Here is a 20167-nt window from a genome sequence, read left to right as displayed (position 1 = left end):
TATGGGACGATAGTTCTTGAGGTCCGTTGGGTCTGCGGTGGGCTTCTTGAGGAGGGGATTGACCACTGCTCGCTTCCTGTAATTGGGGAAAGTGCCTGTTTTTAGGGTGCAGTTGATGGTACTCATGCCCAGCAATGCCAACTACGAACCCGGAATTTACAAACCTGAAGATTTTTTATCTCAGTCCTTTACTTTTTCAGTCATAATTGTAGTTTCTTTATTGTTCAAACCAAATTATAATGCTATACATTTCATTACCAGAATAAACCGAATATTCCAGTTTCCCCACTTCAGCAGGGACAAAGTTCAAAAGGGTCCAAAAGTGAAGGATCTCAACCATTTCTTGTACAGTTTTCCACAACTCTAGTATGTCGAAACATTTGACTTGGAGAATGCGTCAATACTTGTACAAGGAAGGTTCCGCCTGACATGAGTGGACCCAATGTCTAGTGTTGTGGCAGTCTCACATTTGTGGGCATTATGACTTGCAGTTGTGAGCCCCAATGCACTCAAAGTAAGGCCATTCCAGAGTAGATCTAAAACTCCCAACTCTCACACTATGGCCCTCTTGGGCGTCGAATCAGTATTCATACTGAAGTGTAATTTGATTAGATCGTTTCAGTTCACAGTGACTACAAAATCCATATGTGTCTCTAAGCTGACCCACTCTCGCAGCATTCCGCCATTCCACAAGTGTGTTTCCTTCATGGATTTGTCCTTCCTTTCGATCATCTTTCTGGCGGCTTTCAAAACTTCCATAACTGAGGCTGACGCCCAGTAAGAAGTTTCAAAGGTCTTTTGTAAGGGTGCTCCTCATTAGGTCTGTAATACCGAAAGAAGTGAAGGACTGACCGGTCGCGAAAGGAGGAAGTAGGAAACTGTCCTATCTTAATCCTAATCGTAAAATCTTAGGGCCTTATTTAGAGTTCAACAGACTGGATACTCCTTCATAAATGTGGCGAATGTATAATTTGCCGTTTCACAAGTGTTTGACAGTATGCAGCACTTGTAATACAACGGACGGAATATCTGTCACGTTTTGAAGTAGTATTCTTTCCACCAAACTCCAAGGAAGACCGTTAGTCTTTTGCCATACCTCCTCTCTTAACCTTTACCAAACAATTCTCATAAGTACATAATAGAGAATGTTACTGTGGAGTAAAAAAGATATGTTGTAAATGTCATGTGTTTATGTAGTTTAGTGTGTATGTCACATTTTCCAGTGTATTGAGGACATTATGCTCTATGCCATTTCTGTCTACTTTTGCCAAAATCCTAAATTTTTTGTCATAACAAAAAAAGGGATAGGCTGAATTCATATGAAAGGGGTGTGGCAATATTGGATGTTGAACATTCATGTATGCAAGTAGCGAAAATAACAGATTTGTGCTTTTCAGAGCATTGTCTGTCCCAGAAGTTCAAGTAGTAAACATGCAGGCGGCACAATGGCTACGAGACGTGCTGGGATGAACTTCTCCTCAACTTATTTTAGATTAAAAAAAAAAAAAAAATCTGTCCTTGTAAAGGAGTTGAATAATCTTATAATACGTCTTACATGGCAAATAATGTTTATTCACATTAGATTGAGACGAACGCCACATTAACCATGAAAATGTGTTCAACTCAGCATGACTTTGTCTTTATTAGGTTTAGATGTCTTCATATTAGTCATGCAATTGACCCCATCATGGCCACTAAACAATGCTACCCCCACAGGAATTGTACCACAGCATTGTCATTGCTCTAGCTGTCCTGGAAATTTCCCCCAAATCACCTGGAATGGGGAGAACCGTGCTGATAGCGCACGTAATTCCCCATTTTGTGGCTCGTAAACAATACAAGTGATGACTGCTTACTCGATTTGCCCCATGTAATCATGTTTTGGATGCAAACTGGAGATTTACTCAGAATGGGAGTTAAGTGTTGAGTGACCATTGTCACCAAACTCAACTTGAAGGCAGTTTCTGCTTTTAGTCAAAGGACTGCAGTGATGAGGAAACTTGGCCATGTTAGAGAGTTTGTTCTTAGAGCAGTGGTTGCATTTAAAGTTATGTAAACGGTGGTGGGGACCTTGGTTTCCTGCAGCCTCAGACTGCATCTAACTCCCTCAGAAGGTGAATTATAAATGGCTCGCAAGGCTGCAGGAAACCGTTGAAATGCAAGGTCGTCTCCTTTTAACCAGGGAGTTATCAATTGCAGGCGACAGGCAATTATATCAACAAAAAGCCTCCTATTTAAATTGTTTACTCTGTTTATTTTTCAATAGTGTCCCGGCGAAGAAAATCGAGTTGGCACGCGCACAGTGTATGTTGGACACCGGCCAGGCTCTGAAACAGATGCCTACATCCCACAGAAGTTCTGCGACAATAGAATTGTCTCATCCAAGGTAGGTCTGTCCCACAGCTGCGAGAGGCCTGGCGGGCCATCTGCTTGTTGTCGCTAATGTTAGCGTTTTGCGTAAATCTGTATAACAGCTCTTTTTGGTGACAGCAGGTCAAGGAAGCACATCTACCAAGCCAAACACATCTATCATCAGACTTTATCTGCACATTTGGGAAGATCTGTCATTTTGGCAGGGAGGAGCAGCACAGACCACTTACAACTTGATTTTGTGTGAGAAAGGCTAGCCTGCCTTATTGAGACAGGTGCACATCACAAAACTTCCCCCTGGGCCATCCACCTTACAAAGGTAAAACCTCACCATACAAAACATGAACCCCATATACCTAATCCTGCAACTGTCTACTGCCTATTGTACTGCAGTTGTACAGTTTATTTATTTATTTATTTTATTTTGAAAGTTTTATATAGCGCGGACAAGATCCTTGCAGATATCAGAGCGCTTTACAAAGAGAAGTACATGAGGGAGCAAAGTCAGACAGATAAATCCATAGGTCCAACAGTACAAATAGGTGGCTACAAGCCAAACATGCGAGTAATAAGACAGTTAATACAAATAATCAAAAGGGTCAAACATGTAGTACAGATCGGTGCAGAGTACTAACAGTGTTCGAGATAGTAGTTCAGGTGTATTTAGCCATGAGGATAGCTTTTACTTCATTTTTAAAGAGTGTGGTGGAAGAGATAAGCCTGGTTTCAGGTGGGAGTGAGTTCCAGATCCTAGGCGCCATTCCTGAGAAGGAGCGCTTATATGTTTTTTCCTTCCGGAATCTTCGAGTTTCAACAGAAGATTGTTTGTGCCTCTAGTGTTTCTAGCTCTTCCAGAGATTGTCAGCTTCTGGGCGAGGTATCCGGGTGAGTTTAGATGTACCACCTTGTGTGTCATGCAGGCGATTTTCAGATGTATTCTAGCTTCAAAAGGCAGCCAGTTCAGGGATTTCAAGTCAGGGGTAATATGGGAGTGCTTTTTTGACCCAGTGATGAGTCTCGCTGCAGCGTTTAGAGAAGCTCTTAGGGGTGCGTTTGTAGTTAGGGGGAGTCCACAGAGGGCGATGCTGCCATATTCAATTTGAGGGATGACTAGTGCTTGTACTGCAGTTTGGAAGTCTTTGGCTGGGAGGAAGGGTTTAAGTTTCCTCAGAGTGTTGATCTGGAAGTTCGCTCCCTTTGTTGCCTTGTTGATATGTTGCTGCATGTTCAGATTGGTGTCGAGTGTTATGCCTAGAGATTTTGCTGAGTCCACGATGGTGGGTTGGACATTGAGTGCGGTTAGGTGTTTAAGCCAAATTTGAGTGGTGGAGATCTTCGCTGGAGGTGAGATCAGAAGGAACTCTGTTTTCAGGGCATTGAGTTTGAGATGATTATCGGCAAGCCAGGATTGGGTGCATCTGATCGTTGAGTTCAGGAGCACGGTGTCTTTGGGGGACTGTAACTTGAGATAAAGTTGGGTGTCATCTGCGTACATGTGAAAGTGTACATTGGATGCTTGTAGCAAGGTGGTGAGAGGTTCCATGACTAGGTTGAACAGAGTTGGGGATAGAGAGGATCCTTGGGGGACACCTAGCGTTACGGGTATTGGCGAGGACATCAGGTTGTTGCACTTGAATTTCTGCGACCTGTTGTGAAGAAAGGAGGTGAACCACTTGAGAACAGTTCCAGATAAACCCATTCTTGTGTTTAGAAGCTCTAGTAGATTCTCATGTTTAACGGTGTCGAATGCTGAAGAGAGATCAAGGAGGATGTGGAGGCAGGTGTCGTTTTGGTCTAGCATTTGAAGTACATCGTCAATTATGTGAGTCATAGCAGTTTCTGTACTGTGTCCTGCTCGGAAGCCTGACTGGTGAGAGTTGAGGAGATAAAATTGTTCAATGTGTTTAGTCAATTGTAGTTGTGCGCATTTTTCCAGCAGTTTGGCGAGAGTGGGAATATTGGTAATGGGACGGTAATTGTTGAGATCAGAGGGGTCGGCTGTAGGTTTCTTTAGTAGAGGTGTGACCTGACCAACTTTGAGGGAGTCAGGTATGCTTCCTTGTTGGAGAGAGCTGTTGATAATTTTAGTCCAGAGAGGGATAAGCAAAGGGGTAAAGTCTTTTACTGCTGTAGCAGGAAGGGGGTCCGTGAAGTGATTGGATGGTTTCAGGGTGCTTAGCAGTTTGCCAATTTCTTCTTCCGAGTATGTGCCAAAGGTTGACCATGTGGCATTGTTTTTTGGTTCAGTGGCTGCTGGGCACTGGGGTTTGGAATAGAGGCTTGCGTCAATGAGGAGATCGCTCTTTATGTTGTCAGTTTTTTGGATAAAGCAAGCAGCGAAGTCTTCACAGGAGGGAGCCTCACGCCCAGTGTTGAGTGGTTGGGGTTGATCCTTGGATTGTGATCTGATTAGCTCAAACAGTTTTCTCGGGCGGTTTTTTGCTTGTTCGAGCTGGAGGCTGAAGAAGTCTGATTTTGAGCGTTTTATTTTCCTGAAGTAGGCGTTTCTCTTTTTCTTCAGATCTTTTAGGTGCATTGCCGAGGGAGCTGATCTCCAGGTACGCTCTGCCATTCGCATGTCTCGTCTATCTTCATTAAGTCTCCCGTCGTACCATGGATTGGAGATTTTAGTAGAGACTCTTTTTAGCTGCATAGGTGCAGCCTCATTAATTATAGAGGTCATAGCGTTGAGATAGTGGTCAGTCAGTGTTTGAACGTCCGTATCGCCTGTCGGTGGCAGTAGGAGATTGCACCTGTCAGGGGGCAAAGAGCCTGGGTTGAGTTTTTTCATGTCTCTTTTCCAGACTTTGGGCTTGGAGAATTGAGTCGGGTTAACTTTAACTTTTTCATTGATAAAGAATGTGACAATATGATGATCTGACCAGTCACAGGGTTGGATGGACTCGAGTTGAATAGACTCCTCTTTGGAGATGATCAGGTCGAGGATAGAACCTTTCTCGTGGGTCGGGCTGTTGCATACTTGGGTGAGGTTGAGGGCATCGAGGAAGTTTTTAAGACTATTTACCACCGCGTCATTGCGATCGTTCCAGTGGAGGTTGAAGTCACCAAGGTATATTTGGGTGAGCTGCCTTCCGGAATTGGTTGAGATCATATCCATGATTTGTTGGGAAAAGGCGAAGTTGTCCCTGGGTGGGTGGTAAATGCTGTGAAGAGAGCATATCGGTTTGCCCTCACTAATAATGTCAAGGCAGATGTATTCCCAGGATGTTGGGGATGGTAGGGAGGTGGAATTGACTTTCTGCACAGAGAGGTTATTCCTGTAGATGCATGCAATTCCCCCACCTACCTTGCCTGCTCTGTCCAGCCTGATAATGTGGTAGTTGGGAGGAACCAGAATGTCCATTATAGGTGTCGAAGATTCAGTTAGCCAGGTTTCAGTCAGGATGATTAGGTCAATGTCCAGCGATAAGAGGAGATCAGCAATGGCGGCAGAATGTTTCGAGGCCGATCTGCAGTTGAGGAGAGTGCATTTGAGACGGGGTGTGTTGAGGGTGGTAGACGGTTCTAGAGAGAGAGAGAGGGACTTTTCTAAGGTTATTGGGGATGGAGAATCTGCTGTTTAGTGTGGGGTGTCTAAGGGGATTTGAGTGTATCGTGGGAATGTTGAGGTGTGGGGTGGTTGTGTGATTTTGGGGGGCTGGGTCATAGGAGCGGAGAAGGATGAGTGTGTCGAGGTCCGAAGTAGAGTTGTGGGTGCGACGAGGGCGGTTGTTGCGATTGCTATCTGGGATTGAGGTCAGGTTAGGGGAGAGTTGAGTGAGAGAGTTAGTCGGAAGGGTGGGGGACCAGTTGGGCGGGGAGGTGTAGTTGTGTGAGGGGTTGCCGGGGCGACGAGGGGGACGAGGGCAGTTGCTGCGCCTCTGAGCAGGGATTGACGCCCGGTTTGGTGCGTGTTGAGTGAGGGAGTCAGCTGGAGGGGTAGGGGACAAGTTGGGAGGGGAGGTGGGTGAGGGGTGTATGGGGTGTGTGGAGAGTAGTTCCTTGATGTTGTGTATGTCTTCTTTGATCTGAGTGAGGGTGGCCATGATGTAGTCCATCGTGGGGTAGGTGGTGGAGGTGGGGGCGGCAGTCAGATGTGTATGGCTGACCAGGGAATTTGTGTGCAGGTGGGAGAGTGGGCTGGTGTTCGAGGAGGTATGCGTTGTGTTGGTGTACGGGAAGGTGTTAGGGAGGAGAGAGGTTTTGGGCGGGAGAGGTGTGGATGAGGTAGGGAGGAGGTTGGTGGTAAGAGTGAGGGCATTGATGGTAGGCGGGGGGGTCAAGGTGTAGGCTGTACTTTGCAGCGCGACACTTGCTGAGGCTTTATTTACTTCCTGGGACTTCGTCTGTGCCCCCGGTGCCGTGGTGCATCTGCTGCCCCTGCCTTGCTCTCCCTTTGACCCTCCATTTTGTTTAGGTGTTCCCTGGCCCGCCCCTCCTCCCCGCTACCGCCTCCCAGCTGCTGCCCCTCCCACCCACGAATAGAGGGCTCCCTACCTCCTGTGACGTGCTGTGATCGCCTGGACCTGCTCCAGCACGGTCGCTCCCCCCACGCTCCCTGATCCCAGCTCCTGCTCGTGCTTTGGCTCGCTGGTGGTATCGTTAACTGGATTGCTTATTTTTACACGCATTATATTTAACTGGCATCGCGCTTCTGTAGTGTGCATTTGGCTGTGCATTTGTGCTCATTGTGTATTTACATTATAACAGCTGCATCGTAGCGCGATTTTAGAACATACTACCTCACCTGAAATTGCAAGCTCGCTCTGCTGTACTTTGCAGCGCGACACTTGCTGAGGCTTTATTTACTTCCTGGGACTTCATCTGTGCCCCCGGTGCCGTGGTGCATCTGCTGCCCCTGCCTTGCTCTCCCTTTGACCCTCCATTTTGTTTAGGTGTTCCCTGGCCCGCCCCTCCTCCCCGCTACCGCCTCCCAGCTGCTGCCCCTCCCACGCTCCGCCCCCTCCACTATCCACTTAAGGCTGTTGACCCAACGCGCAGCGTCCACGCGCAGCGGCCGCGCCGAAGGTTCGCCAAAGGTAAGCCCGTCTACGCCCTTCCGCTCCAAGCCCGCGCCCAGCGCCAGACCCCCTGGTCCCCGCAATGCCCAGCCCACCCGCATTACATACGACTCATCCACCCTCCTTGCACTTAATCCTGGCAGACTCCCTACCTGTGCCCTAGCCACCCCTGGACACACCCATGGACCCTTCACATGCCTCTCCTGCAAGCACGCATGTATCAAGACCCACATCACATCCACAACCACCAAACAGAGATCCGACACTAACCACCTAAATTGCATCCTTCTCAACACCTGCTCGGTTCACCAACACGCCATCGACCTATGGAACCTACTGGACACCATCTCTCCAGACATCGCTTTCCTAACAGAAACTTGGATGAACGCCTCTTCAGCTCCAGACATCACCATAGCCATCCCGGAAGGCTACAAAATCATACGAAAAGACCGCACCAACCAAACAGGAGGAGGCATCGCCATCGTTCATAAGAACTCCATCCACATCTCAACCAGCTCCGACACCAACCTCACCAGCGCCGAACACCTTCACTTCCAGATCCACACCGACCCCAAGACCACACTCAGAGGCACACTCCTCTACAGGCCCCCAAGATCCCGCGCACAATTCTGCGAAGACATCACTGACTTCATCACCCCTCACGCCCTCCCCTCCAAGGACTACATTCTTCTGGGAGACCTCAACTTTCACCTGGAAAAGAGCAACGACAGCAACACCACCACCCTTCTGGACAATCTCGCCAACCTTGGACTCAAACAATTAGTTAACACCCCCACCCACTACGCAGGACACACTCTCGACCCTATCTTCATCTCCAGCAAGCACATCTCCTTCAGTCACTCCACAGCTCTCCATTGGACAGACCACAGATGCATTCACTTTGTCTACAAAAAGACCGCAACCCACATTCACCCCCAACCTACTCTGAGCAGAAAATGGAACAAAATCACCATCGATCAGATCTCCACATCGCTTCTTCAATACCCCCCTGCCTACTCATCGAACCCTAACCAAGCAGCCATTAACCTCACACAATGACTAACCAACAGCGCCGAAAACCTAGCACCTTTGAAAAAACGTCAAACCAAGCTTGGCAGCAGAAACGCACCCTGGTTCAACGATGAGCTTAAGAAATCCAAGAAACTCTGTCGCTCCCTTGAGAAGGACTGGAAAAAAGACCCAAACACCAGCACCAAGGACGCCTTCAAAAACGCCATCCGCATTCACCACCAACTGATCCGGACAGCCAAGAAAGCCTCATTCAAAGACAGACTAGACAACAACGCCCATAACAGCAAGGAATTATTCAACATCGTCAAAGAGTTTACCAACCCCACTGCCAACTCCAACGACATCACCCCATCTCAAACCCTCTGCGACTCCTTAGCTTCTTTCTTCCACGACAAAATCTCAGACATCCACAACAGCTTCGACAACCTACCTGTAGACCAACCCACTCAACGTTCTACTGATCCTTCACCACCCCTGAACACCCTCAATAACTGGAACCCAATCTCCACTGATGACACCATCCGCCTGATGAACTCCATCCACTCAGGATCCCCCACAGACCCATGCCCTCACCACATCTTCAGCAAGGCAGACTCCATCATCGCACCCTACCTCCGAGACGTCATCAACTCCTCCCTCAACTCAGCCACCTTCCCGGAAAGCTGGAAACACGCCGAACTCAGCGCCCTTCTGAAAAAACCCACAGCTAACACCACCGAACTCAAAAACTACCGCCCCATCTCGCTCCTTCCATTCCCAGCCAAAGTCATCGAGAAAGCAGTCAACAACCAGCTCGCCGCCTTCCTCGAAACCAATAAAGCCCTTGACTCCTCTCAATCCGGCTTCAGAGCCAAACACAGCACTGAGACCGCACTCATTGCTGCAACGGACGACATCCGAACACTGCTGGACAATGGAGACACAGTCGCCCTCATCCTCCTTGACCTCTCCGCAGCCTTTGACACAGTATGTTATAGCACCCTACTACAACGCCTCAAAAACATTGGAATCCAAGGAAAAGCACTGGACTGGATCACCTCGTTCCTCGCCGGAAGGACTCAGAGAGTCCGCCTCCCACCATTCAAGTCAGGGGCCTCTGAAATCATCTGTGGCGTCCCACAAGGATCCTCTCTCAGTCCTACCCTCTTCAACGTATACATGAGCCCCCTCGCGACCATCGCCCGCCAACACAACCTCAACATCATCTCCTACGCCGACGACACCCAACTGATCCTCTCACTCACCAAAGACCCTAACACCGCCAAAACCAACCTACATAAAGGAATGAAAGAAGTAGCAGAGTGGATGAAGCTCAGCCGTCTGAAACTGAACTCAGACAAAACAGAAGTCCTTATCTTAGGAACCACCCCCTCCGCCTGGGACGACTCTTGGTGGCCAGCGGCCCTTGGAAAAGCGCCCATCCCGACGGACCACGCACGGAACCTGGGCGTCATCCTAGACTCCTCACTCTCAATGACCAGACAAGTCAACGCCGTTTCATCATCCTGCTTCAACATTCTTCGCATGCTCAAAAAAACATTTCGCTGGATCCCCACTGAAACCAGAAAAACGGTCACCCACGCGCTGGTTACAAGCCGCCTGGACTACGGAAACACCCTATACGCCGGAACCACCGCAAAACTTCAGAAAAAACTACAACGCATCCAGAACGCATCAGCTAGACTCATTCTTGACATCCCACGTAAAGACCACATCTCCAATCACCTGAAAGACCTCCACTGGTTCCCTATCAATAAGAGAATAACTTTCCGCCTCCTCACCCACACACACAAAGCACTCTACGAACTTGGTCCCGAATGCCTCAACACACGAGTTTCCTTCTACACCCCCCCCCCCCCGCCAGCTTCGCTCTTCCAACCAAGCCCTTGCCGCTGTTCCTCGCATAAACAAAACCACCATGGGAGGTAAATCCTTCTCCTACCTAGCGGCCAAAACCTGGAATTCACTTCCCATTCACTTACGACTCACCCAAAACCACCTAGCATTCAGAAAACAGCTTAAAACCTGGATATTTGACAAATAATCTCCATTCCCCTCCTCAAGCGCCCTGAGACCCTCTGGGTATATAGCGCGCTATATAAATTTTGACTTGACTTGACTTAGGTCTGGAGGTTGGTAGAAGGGGTGGGGGTGTGAGTGGTGTATGAGGGGGAGCGATCTGTGTCTGTGGTTGAGGCGTGTGTTACAACTGCCTGGTGCTGAACTGGGATAGAAGGGATGTGGGTGGGAGATGGGCGGTCAGGGGTGGTAGGTGTGTCCCTGGTTGAGGAGTATGTAGCTGTGAGGTCATGGTTGGTGGGACTGGCGGGGATATGAGTGTTGGTCCGCGAATGGGAGAGGTGCTCTTTGAAGTTTGTAATCTTTACTTTCCCCTACAGCCTGTGACTGTCTCTATTAATATCTAACCACTTAACTTCTTACGCGTAACCTTTAACTTCCTGCCAAATCCAGGTGAGAGGTTATTTACCCCCTCCCTCCCTTTCAGCATGGTTTGCTAACAGTAAGGCCAAAAAAGTTTATGTAAACGCATGCAAAACTTACAAGTCCACTGCTAAAAACCTGTCTCAAGCAACAAAGTATCATTTTTACAAAGCAACCCCCTTTTATGCACCTGTCCCAATCAGAGTGCCTTGAAGCAAAAGCTTTTCCAAAATTCATGGGTGGGGGGGACGGAGAGGGGTGTGACCTCCCTTTGGTCTACTGTTCCAAAAACCCACATTGGAAGAGAGGTGTGCAGCATAGACCACTGACCACTTGATTTTGTGTTAAAAATGCCACTTTATTGAAACAGTTGCTCATCACAAAATGTTTCCCTGGGCCTTCCGCCTTATAAAACTAAACCTCAGTATCAAAATCATCAACTATCAATTTGCCTTCCACCACCCCTAATGTCCCCCAAATACCTAACCCACAACTATCTGCTACCTATTGTACTGCAATTCTACTGTTTGTAACCTTTCCCTGCAGCCTATGACTGTCTCTATAACATCAAACTGCTTAACTTCCTGTATGTAACATTTAACTTCTTGCCTAGTGCAGGTGAGCTTTTGTTCACCCCCTCCCTTTTAGCATGGTTTGCTAATGACCAGGCCAATAAAGCTTATGTAAACTTATGCAAAACTTTCTAAGCTAACGCCTCCTAGAAAAAGGCCTGCTTTCACACCTTACTGTCTCGCAGGACACATTCACCATCTAATATTCAGCATCCTCTCCAGCATCTCTCTTAATTCCAGCAAGTATAAATCCATACCAAACCTGGAGAGATGCACCCCATCTCCCCGGTACAACTCAACATTGTCATATTTAATGTCCGCATGCTCAATTCACCCAAAGCCCTCATCTCTGCAGACAACCCATCTCCCTGTTTACTTTCCTGGCAGCCCTGACAATCGCTGCCTGGCTGTTGGCCCCGGTCTAGTTTCGTCTAGGAATAAACTCCATCCATATCACGAAACATCCTGCCCTCTTTCTCCTAATTTCCAATAAATCTTGCTCCATTACATGCAACAACGCTACTCCCTTCTCTACCACTAGATCATTTTCTCCAAGGAGAATAACTAACATGTGTGGTCATCTGCCTGCCTGCTGATATGCAGTTTAAGTCTCCCAGTAACACTTTCCACCCCATTCCCCTTTTACCCCACCATTTAACCCGGAACAGATGACGGTCAAAGCCCAAGTTCCCTCCGTGTCCCCTCTGCGCCGCTTGCTTTTTTGCCAATTTTGTATGAATGTCCCACTACCTAAATGCAAATGTCCTCTGCTACTGGGGGAATGGAATGGAACCTGTAGAGGATAGCCATCAGAATTTTAACAGTGGCCCCTGATCTCAAAGATCCAACCCTTCCAACTGCACATATCTCTGAAATCAGTCTGACGACCACCTCAGCGGCATAATATCCTCATAAGCTCATCCCCTCTTGCAGACCTCAGTTACTGCCTCACTGCGGAGGGGGTGGGTCCCATATGCTGCCTCCAGAACCCCCTTAAAGCTTAAAGCCTTTGGTATAACCAACAGCAGCTGGAATTCCATAAGCGTGGCAACCCTCACATGCTTAAAAACCTCCACTCCTGCAGCTCCTGATGTCCCTCGCCACTTGTCACCCTAAAGTACTGGGCAGTTAGAAGGTTCCCCGTAAATTTGCAGAGCCACGCTCCTGCCCTTCCACGACTGGGCTATCTTAGAGTTATGTTGCAGTTTTTCCAGTCTGTCTTCCTGCCAAGCAACATCCTTCCAGCACAACTCCTTCCACCTAACAGGATGGCACCCAAAAGGCACCAAAAAACATCCAGGACACAAGCTTGGCGAGAAACCATGCCTCCTCGTCTCCGCCGCATACTGTCAGCAACGCATGTATAACCTTGTTAAATAACTGCCATGACAAGGGCTGCCTCTTCTGCTCATCGCAACCCTGCTCCCTTGCCCAGCCTTTGAGCATTCTCTTCCTCCGTTCCCTTGCTGATGACGTATAAGCAAATGCCAATGAAGGCAATTCCGCCAGCTCCCAGCTATGGCCACCCGGGGCATTCCCCTTTCAGACATCATCTGTATAAATTACACCATTTCTTCTGTACTTCTCTACCCCACCGGTCTGCGCCCCAGTTTCCAGCAATTCTGACCATACCTGCCCGTATTCTCTCCTACTGGACTCATCCAACGACCCTACCACGAATTGTAACATCCTTTGTTTCCTAGTTCCTCTGGCATGAGCATACTTGTGTCTGACTCCTCCGTGGCTAGTCCATGAAATCTCACCCACTGTGAACGAGGCAAAGCATCTGCATTGTAATTGTTCACTCCCGGCGTGTGTTGTGCTTTAAACAAAATGGCATGTCTCAGACATCCAAGCACAAATACTCACAACAACTTCAACAACTCTACAGCCCTTGCTGTCTGTTCATGATCAGGACCACTGCTATGTTATCCACCCTGAGCAACCCTCTTTGCTTTGATGTGCCAATTAAGTGCCCCACAATATGATCGCTATCGCCAGTGAGAACAATTCCAAGAGCACAGGGATCCTGCCACTGACTCCGTCTGCCAGCCACTCTTCTCTGCACCTCCGCCCTTGCCAATACAGGCCAAAACCCATGCCCCCTGTTGCATCCCAAAATATCTGTACATCCCACTCAGTGTCTACTGGGCTGCACAGTAGAATACCATGGACCAAATTAAAAAAGAAACCTCACTTGCGGAGATCTTTCTTAAACCCCGCCGACAAGCGAAAATGATGATGTGGCAATGAATAACTCAACATATCCAGGCCCAACCTTCTGCTAAAAGTCTTTCCTGCTTGTACTACTCTGCACATAATGTACAGATGCCCCAGTTGCACTTACACCTCCTTCGCCCTCACTTTCTCTTTCCCCAACATATTATGCAACAGGCCCTGCATTTTCTTTTATTGTCGTGCAGCAATTACACTTGCATCCCTTGCTAGTCAATCTCAATTCTCAGAAACAATAACACGGTACTGAGACCCGCAGTCTTTTCTGGTACCAAAAGGACTCCTTAGTCAACCCTGATCTCTTGAAAACTTAGCAGCAGTTGCTTGCAGGTCGCCGAGCTGAGTTGACTTACAAAGAAAAATTTGCCCAAGTAGTGTGTCAATAACCCATGTTCCATGTGTCAAGGACAAAGCCACTGAAGGATAGAACTGAAAAATTCAAATAGTGCACATGATACGGAACATCTCATCGGCAAAGCCTAGTCAACGCACCACAGCCCACTTTAAATTGCATTCCTAGCAGTTGAAAGTCATCCGGGTAAACCAGTAGCAGCTGGAAGGCTGACTTAACATTGCACTTTGCCATTTCTGCCCCGCTGCCTACTCTCTCTACCCTGGACATCGCCACATCCACCAACAAGAATGACACGGATGACAATGAGATTACTTTTTTTACCGATTGTCCCCCTTCTGGCTAAGACAAATGCTGTATCAGCCGAAATAGTTCTTTCTCTTTCATAGGCAGGACCCCATTTGGTGATGCAATAAAATTTGCCAATGGCCAGTTGCCACCTGGTGGTGTTCCTTGGCTGACCTCAGGTTATCTGCCCATATCTGCTCCCGTGTACCCTCATTCCGCAGTCGGAAACCCCATTTGTGCAGAAATTTGCAATACTCCTGTTTGCACCACCCTTTGTTATATTCCCAACACGCTTCTCAATTTCCTCCCTGTCCAATGCCATCCTGGCTTTAAATTCATATAATATTGGGCCCATGCTTAACCCCCATATATGATCTGGGCCTAACTAACGATGTCCATATATTTGAACAGTATTCTACAATGCTCGGGAAAATTCTTGCAATACACTGGAGTATATGAGAAATGCTGCAGTCTATTCTCTATTGTAAGGGGCAACCAAAAGATTATACTCTTCAACTTTGGACCCCTCCTTTGTGGCCAGCATCAAGTGCACCTCAATGGCTTTGCCATTCTAATGAAAGGCAAGTTTTACATTTTTAATTCTTTGTACTCTGGCCTTTCTGCTTTCTCCTCATGACCTCCAATTGTTGTCTCTGTATTGTTCACTCATCTTTTTTTCCAGTGTCTGCACTTACATCCTTGGTCCTACCCTGTGCCTCCTTACATTCCCTTTTCCCTTCCTCTGCAGCAACTCCTACGTCTGTGACGTATCTGCCTTTCCTCAGCTGTGCACCCTCACCACCCTCGACCTCAACGCATCCACACCCATGGATATCATCATGGGACCAGAGCCCACTTCCCCATGGCTCTTACCTGGTGTCCCGGTTGGTGCCTGTTCTGTAGCTTCCCGCCTTGCCAGTTAGCTCCATTTCTTCGCCATCACGCCCTGTTGCAAATTACCTGCTACCTGTAACACATCAGAGATAAAGACAATAACATGCCCCCACCCATTTTGCACCTTTATTCCACGACAGCTCCTCCACCTCCTAGACCGGCACCTTGCCTGCCTCCAGGCTATCCTCATCATACTCCAACTGATAATCTCTTGCAGTTTCCTCTACCTTTGCCCAATTAGGGCCAACGGCTACCCTTCGCTGTGTTACCTCTGCCTTGCTCTGCATAGTGGCCTAATGTTCAATGTCCAGGGGGGTCATGACAGCCCCTTCATATCGCTCCGGTGATGCCACCTGTCCGATCCTTGACTGCTGAGGCTGCCCTGAACATTCCTGCCAGTGATGCCGATGAGGCTTCGCCGGACCTTCTTCTGCCGGTTGTTGCCTGGTCCCATGATGTCTTCCAGCGGACTGTGCTAGATCCAGCCATCACTTCCCCTCAGGACGTACGAGTCGCACCAGACTCTCCCGAGTCTGCCAACATGCTGCTCCTTTCTACCTGTAATGAAGAAGACAGGAAGTCAAGTCAAGTCAAGTCAAAGAATTTATATAGCGCACTACATACCCAGAGGGTCTCAAGGCGCTTAGGGAGGGGAGGAGGATTACTTGTCAAATATCCACGTTTTAAGTTGCTTTCTGAATGCTAGGTGGTTCTGGGTAAGGCGAAGGTAAGTGGGGAGTGAGTTCCATGTTTTAGCAGCCAGGTATGAGAAGGATCTGCCTCCCATGGTGGACTTGTTGATGCGAGGGCTTGGCTGGAAGAACGTAGTTGGCGGGAGGGGGTGTAGAAGGACAGTCGTGAGTTGAGGCATTCTGGTCCGATGTCGTAGAGTGATTTGTGTGCGTGGGTTAGCAGTCGGAAAGTGATCCTCTTATTGACGGGTAGCCAGTGGAGGTCTTTCAGGTGGCCAGAGATGTGTTCGTTGCGCGGGATGTCTAATATGATCCTGGCTGAGGCGTTTTGGATTCGTTGGAGTTTCTTCTGGAGTTTAACGGTAGTACCTGCGTAGAGGGTGTTTCCGTAGTCCAGTCGGCTCGTGACCAGAGCATGGGTGACTGTTTTTCTGGTTTCGGTGGGGATCCAGCGAAATGTTTTTTTGAGCATGCGGAGAATGTTGAAGCAGGATGAGGATACGGCGCTGACTTGTCTGTTCATTGAGAGTGAAGAATCCAGGATAACGCCTAGGTTCCGTGCGTGGTCTGTCGGGTTGGGTGCTTTTCCAAGGGCTTCCGGCCACCAAGAGTCGTCCCATGCAGAGGGGGATGTACCTAAGATGAGGACTTCTGTTTTATCTGAGTTCAGTTTCAGACGGCTGTGTTTCATCCATTCGGCAACTTCTTTCATTCCTTCGTGTAGGTTAGTTTTGGCGGTGCTGGGGTCATTGGTGAGAGAAAGGATCAGTTGAGTGTCATCCGCGTAAGAGATGATGTTGAGGTTGTGTTGGCGGGCGATGGCCGCGAGGGGGCTCATGTATACGTTGAAGAGGGTGGGACTGAGTGAGGATCCTTGTGGTACGCCACAGATGACTTCAGTGGCCTCGGACTTGAATGGTGGAAGGCGGACTCTCTGGGTTCTTCCGGTGAGGAACTAGGTGATCCATTCAAGTGCTTTTCCTTGTATTCCGATGTTTCTGAGGCGTTGTAAAAGGGTGCTGTGGCAGACTGTGTCGAAGGCTGCAGAGAGGTCGAGGAGGATGAGGGCGACTGTGTCTCCATTGTCCAGTAGAGTTCGAATGTCGTCTGTTGCTGCGATGAGGGCGGTCTCAGTGCTGTGTTTTGCTCGGAAGCCAGATTGTGAGGAGTCGAGGGATTTGTTGGCTTCGAGGAAAGCGGCGAGCTGGTTGTTGACAGCTTTCTCGATTACTTTGGCCGGGAATGGAAGGAGCGAAATGGGGCGGTAATTTTTGAGTTCGGTGGGGTCCGCTGTGGGTTTTGGGCGGTGAGTTCAGCGTGTTTCCAGCTTTCCGGGAAGGTGGCGGAGTTGAAGGAGCAGTTGATGACATCTCGGAGGTGCGGTGCTATGACGGAGTCTGCTTTGTTGAAGATGTGGTGAGGACATGGGTCTGTGGGGGATCCTGAGTGGATGGAGTTCATCAGGTGGATGGTGTCCTCAGTGGAGATTGGGTTCCAGTCGTTGAGGGTGTTCAAGGGGGGAGAATGTTCAGCATATGGTTGGGTGGGTTGGTCTCCGGGTTGGTTGTCGAAGCTGTTGTGGATGTCTGCAATTTTGTTGTGGAAGAATGAGGCTAGGGAGTCGCAGAGGGCTTGAGAGGGGGTGATGTCGTTGGAGTTGGCCGAGGGATTGGTAAATTCCTTGACGATGTTGAAAAGTTCCTTGCTGTTGTGGGCGTTGTTGTCAAGTCGATCCTTGAATGCTGTTTTCTTGGCCTTTCGGATTAGTTGGTGGTGTGTGCGGGTGGCGTTTTTGAAGGCGTCCTTGGTGCTAGTGGTTGGGTCTTTTTTCCAGGCCTTTTCAAGGGAGCAGCAGAGTTTCTTGGACTTCTTAAGATCAGTGAAGTGAACGCAACTGTGGTCAGTCCAGAGGAGATCCGTGGTGTGGCTGAAGGAGACATGATTGCTGGAGGTGAAGATGGGGTCGAGTGTGTGACCTGCGATATGGGTGGGGGAAGTGACCAGTTGTTTAAGTCCGATGTTGGCGAGGTTGTCCAAGAGGGTGGTGGTGTTGCGGTCGTTGATCTTTTCAAGGTGAAAGTTGAGGTCTCCCAGAAGGATGTAGTCTTTGGAGGGGAGTGCGTGTGGAGTGATGAAGTCCGTGTTGTCTTCACTGAATTTTGCGCGGGGTCCTGGTGGTCTGTAGAGGAGGGTGCCTCTGAGTGTGGTCTTGGGGTCGATGTGGATCTGGAAGTGAAGGTGTTCGGAGTTGGCGAGGTTGGCGTCAGAGCTGGTTGAGATGCGGATTGATTTTTTATGGACGATAGCGATTCCTCCTCCTGTGTGGCCGGTACGGTCCTTGCGTGTGATCTTATAGTCTTCAGGGATGGCAATGGTGATGTCTGGGGCGGAGGAAGCGTTCATCCATGTTTCCGTTAGGAAGGCGACGTCCGGAGAGGTGGTGTCTAGTAGATTCCATAGGTCAATGGCGTGCCTGTGGACCGATCGGGTGTTGAGCAAGATGCATTGTAGGTGGTTGGGGTCGGGAATCTGTGGTGTGGTCGCAGCGGAGATGTTGTCGGTGCCGATGAATTTGCAGGAGTAGCAAGAGAAAGGTCCATGGGTGTGTCCTGGAGCGGCTTGGACGCAGGTGGGGGCGCGACCAGGGTTAAGGGCTAGGAGGGTGGCGGCATCGTAGGTAATGCGGGAGGGCTGGGCAGCGCAAGGGGCAGGGGGTCTGGTGCTGGGCGCGGTCCAGGCGCGGACGGGCGTAGACGGGCTTACCTTTGGCGCACCTTCGGCGCGGATTGGGCGCGGTCGCTGCGCGTGAACGCTGCGCGCGGGAAGAACTGTCATATATGGATGGTGGAGGGGGAGGGGCGAGGGCGTCTCAGCTGGGAGGCGGGGCGGGCTACAGATGACCACAACAACAACACACACAAAATGGAGGCGGAGGGGGGAGCACAGCGGAAACGCGCAGAAACAGAAAAAGCGGCGATTTTTAAAACAAAAGTGCTAAATAATCAGAGCGGCAACCAGGCACCCAGCAGGCAGCAATAATTAGGCAGATATCAACAAAGCAGTGCAGCAACGATACACAGCGGAAACGCGCAGAAACAGAAAAGCAGCGATTTTTAAAGCAAAAGTGCTAAATACTCAGAGCGGCAACCAGGCACACAGCAGGCAGCAATTATTAGGCAGATATCAACAAAGCTGTGCAGCAACGATACCGAGTGACACAGGAGGACACTGGGGAGCGACCACTCAGCCCAAGGGAGATGAGCGAGTCAGGAATGGTATACTGGTGCACTATGCTCTAGTATCCCGGCGTGAATCTACGTCTGGGACCCACAACCATATGCCGTGCTCTTTGCCAGCACTTCTCTGTTCTCTCCACCCCCCCTTGTGAGCCACCTGCTGCTTTCTCTCTTAGACATCTGCCTCTGCTGCCGCTCCTCAACTCTCCTTCCCCTTGCCCGCTCCTCAACTCTCCTCCCCCTTGCCCACTCCCCAACTCTCCTCCCACTTGCCCACTCTCCGACTCTCATCCCACTTGCCCATACCCCACTTTATTGGGGGCTTAGCAAAGCTTCCTGATTCCTGTTTCCCGCTCTCCCCACACCCACCCATCTTCTTTGTTGCTTTATTCTAAGAGCACATCTGCCAAACCTGACACTGGTCCCCGGGCCTCTGCAGGCCCCACACCCTGACCCATTGGTGGCTCAGTGCCCCACACCTCTGTCCCTGGATAAGGTGTGCGGGCTTGGCGAGCCTCCTTGGACCACCAGTCCTTCCAAGGCCCTTCTGTCACCCACTTCCTGTGCAGGCCCTGCTGGACCCAGTGCTCCTTCATCAAATATGCCTGCCACTGCGCCAGCCCACCCCTTCCTGAAACTAGCCCTCCTGCGCCTTGCTATTCTCAATCTCTAGCCCCAGTACACCATTCTTACTATGTCCCAATACCAAGGGGCAGGCTGCCATGTCAGATCCTTCCTCCACCCCCCCTGATGTGCACTTGACTCCTTTGCGGCATGGGGGTTTTCAAATGGCCGCACATATTACTGCTTGCTTCCCCGCAGTGCTGTACACGCACTGAACATGCAGAGGAGTTGCTCCTTTTGACACATTTATGCCCCCTGTGGCCGCACTCACAACAGTCTTTCTGGGCCCCTCTTCCCACCTTCCCCGCTCCTCCCAGTGCTCACTAGCTTTGCTCGCTCTTTCCCAGCTTCCATGCTGTCCATATCAGTGCTCGAGGTCTCCCTGGCCGCATCTGCTCATGCTTTCATT

The 20167-nt window shown here is 49.5% G+C and overlaps 1 protein-coding gene across 5 annotated transcripts in view; it reads left to right on the top strand.

Annotated features, from left to right (window-relative positions):
* Positions 1-20167, top strand: part of ATP11C (ATPase phospholipid transporting 11C (ATP11C blood group)) — an 828266-nt gene that overhangs the window by 252706 nt on the left and 555393 nt on the right. For all 5 annotated transcript variants that reach the window (XM_086918646.1, XM_086918644.1, XM_086918645.1 and 2 more), the window contains exon 2: positions 2267-2386. In XM_086918646.1, the coding sequence (XP_086774772.1) occupies positions 2267-2386 (120 nt within the window). The remainder of the gene's footprint in view (positions 1-2266; positions 2387-20167) is intronic.

The sequence above is a fragment of the Lissotriton vulgaris genome, chromosome 4_1, assembly GCF_964263255.1.
Source record: "Lissotriton vulgaris chromosome 4_1, aLisVul1.2, whole genome shotgun sequence".
Taxonomy (NCBI): Eukaryota; Metazoa; Chordata; class Amphibia; order Caudata; family Salamandridae; genus Lissotriton; species Lissotriton vulgaris.
Note: the sequence above shows the minus strand (reverse complement) of the source record. Positions and strands in the feature narration are given on the sequence as shown.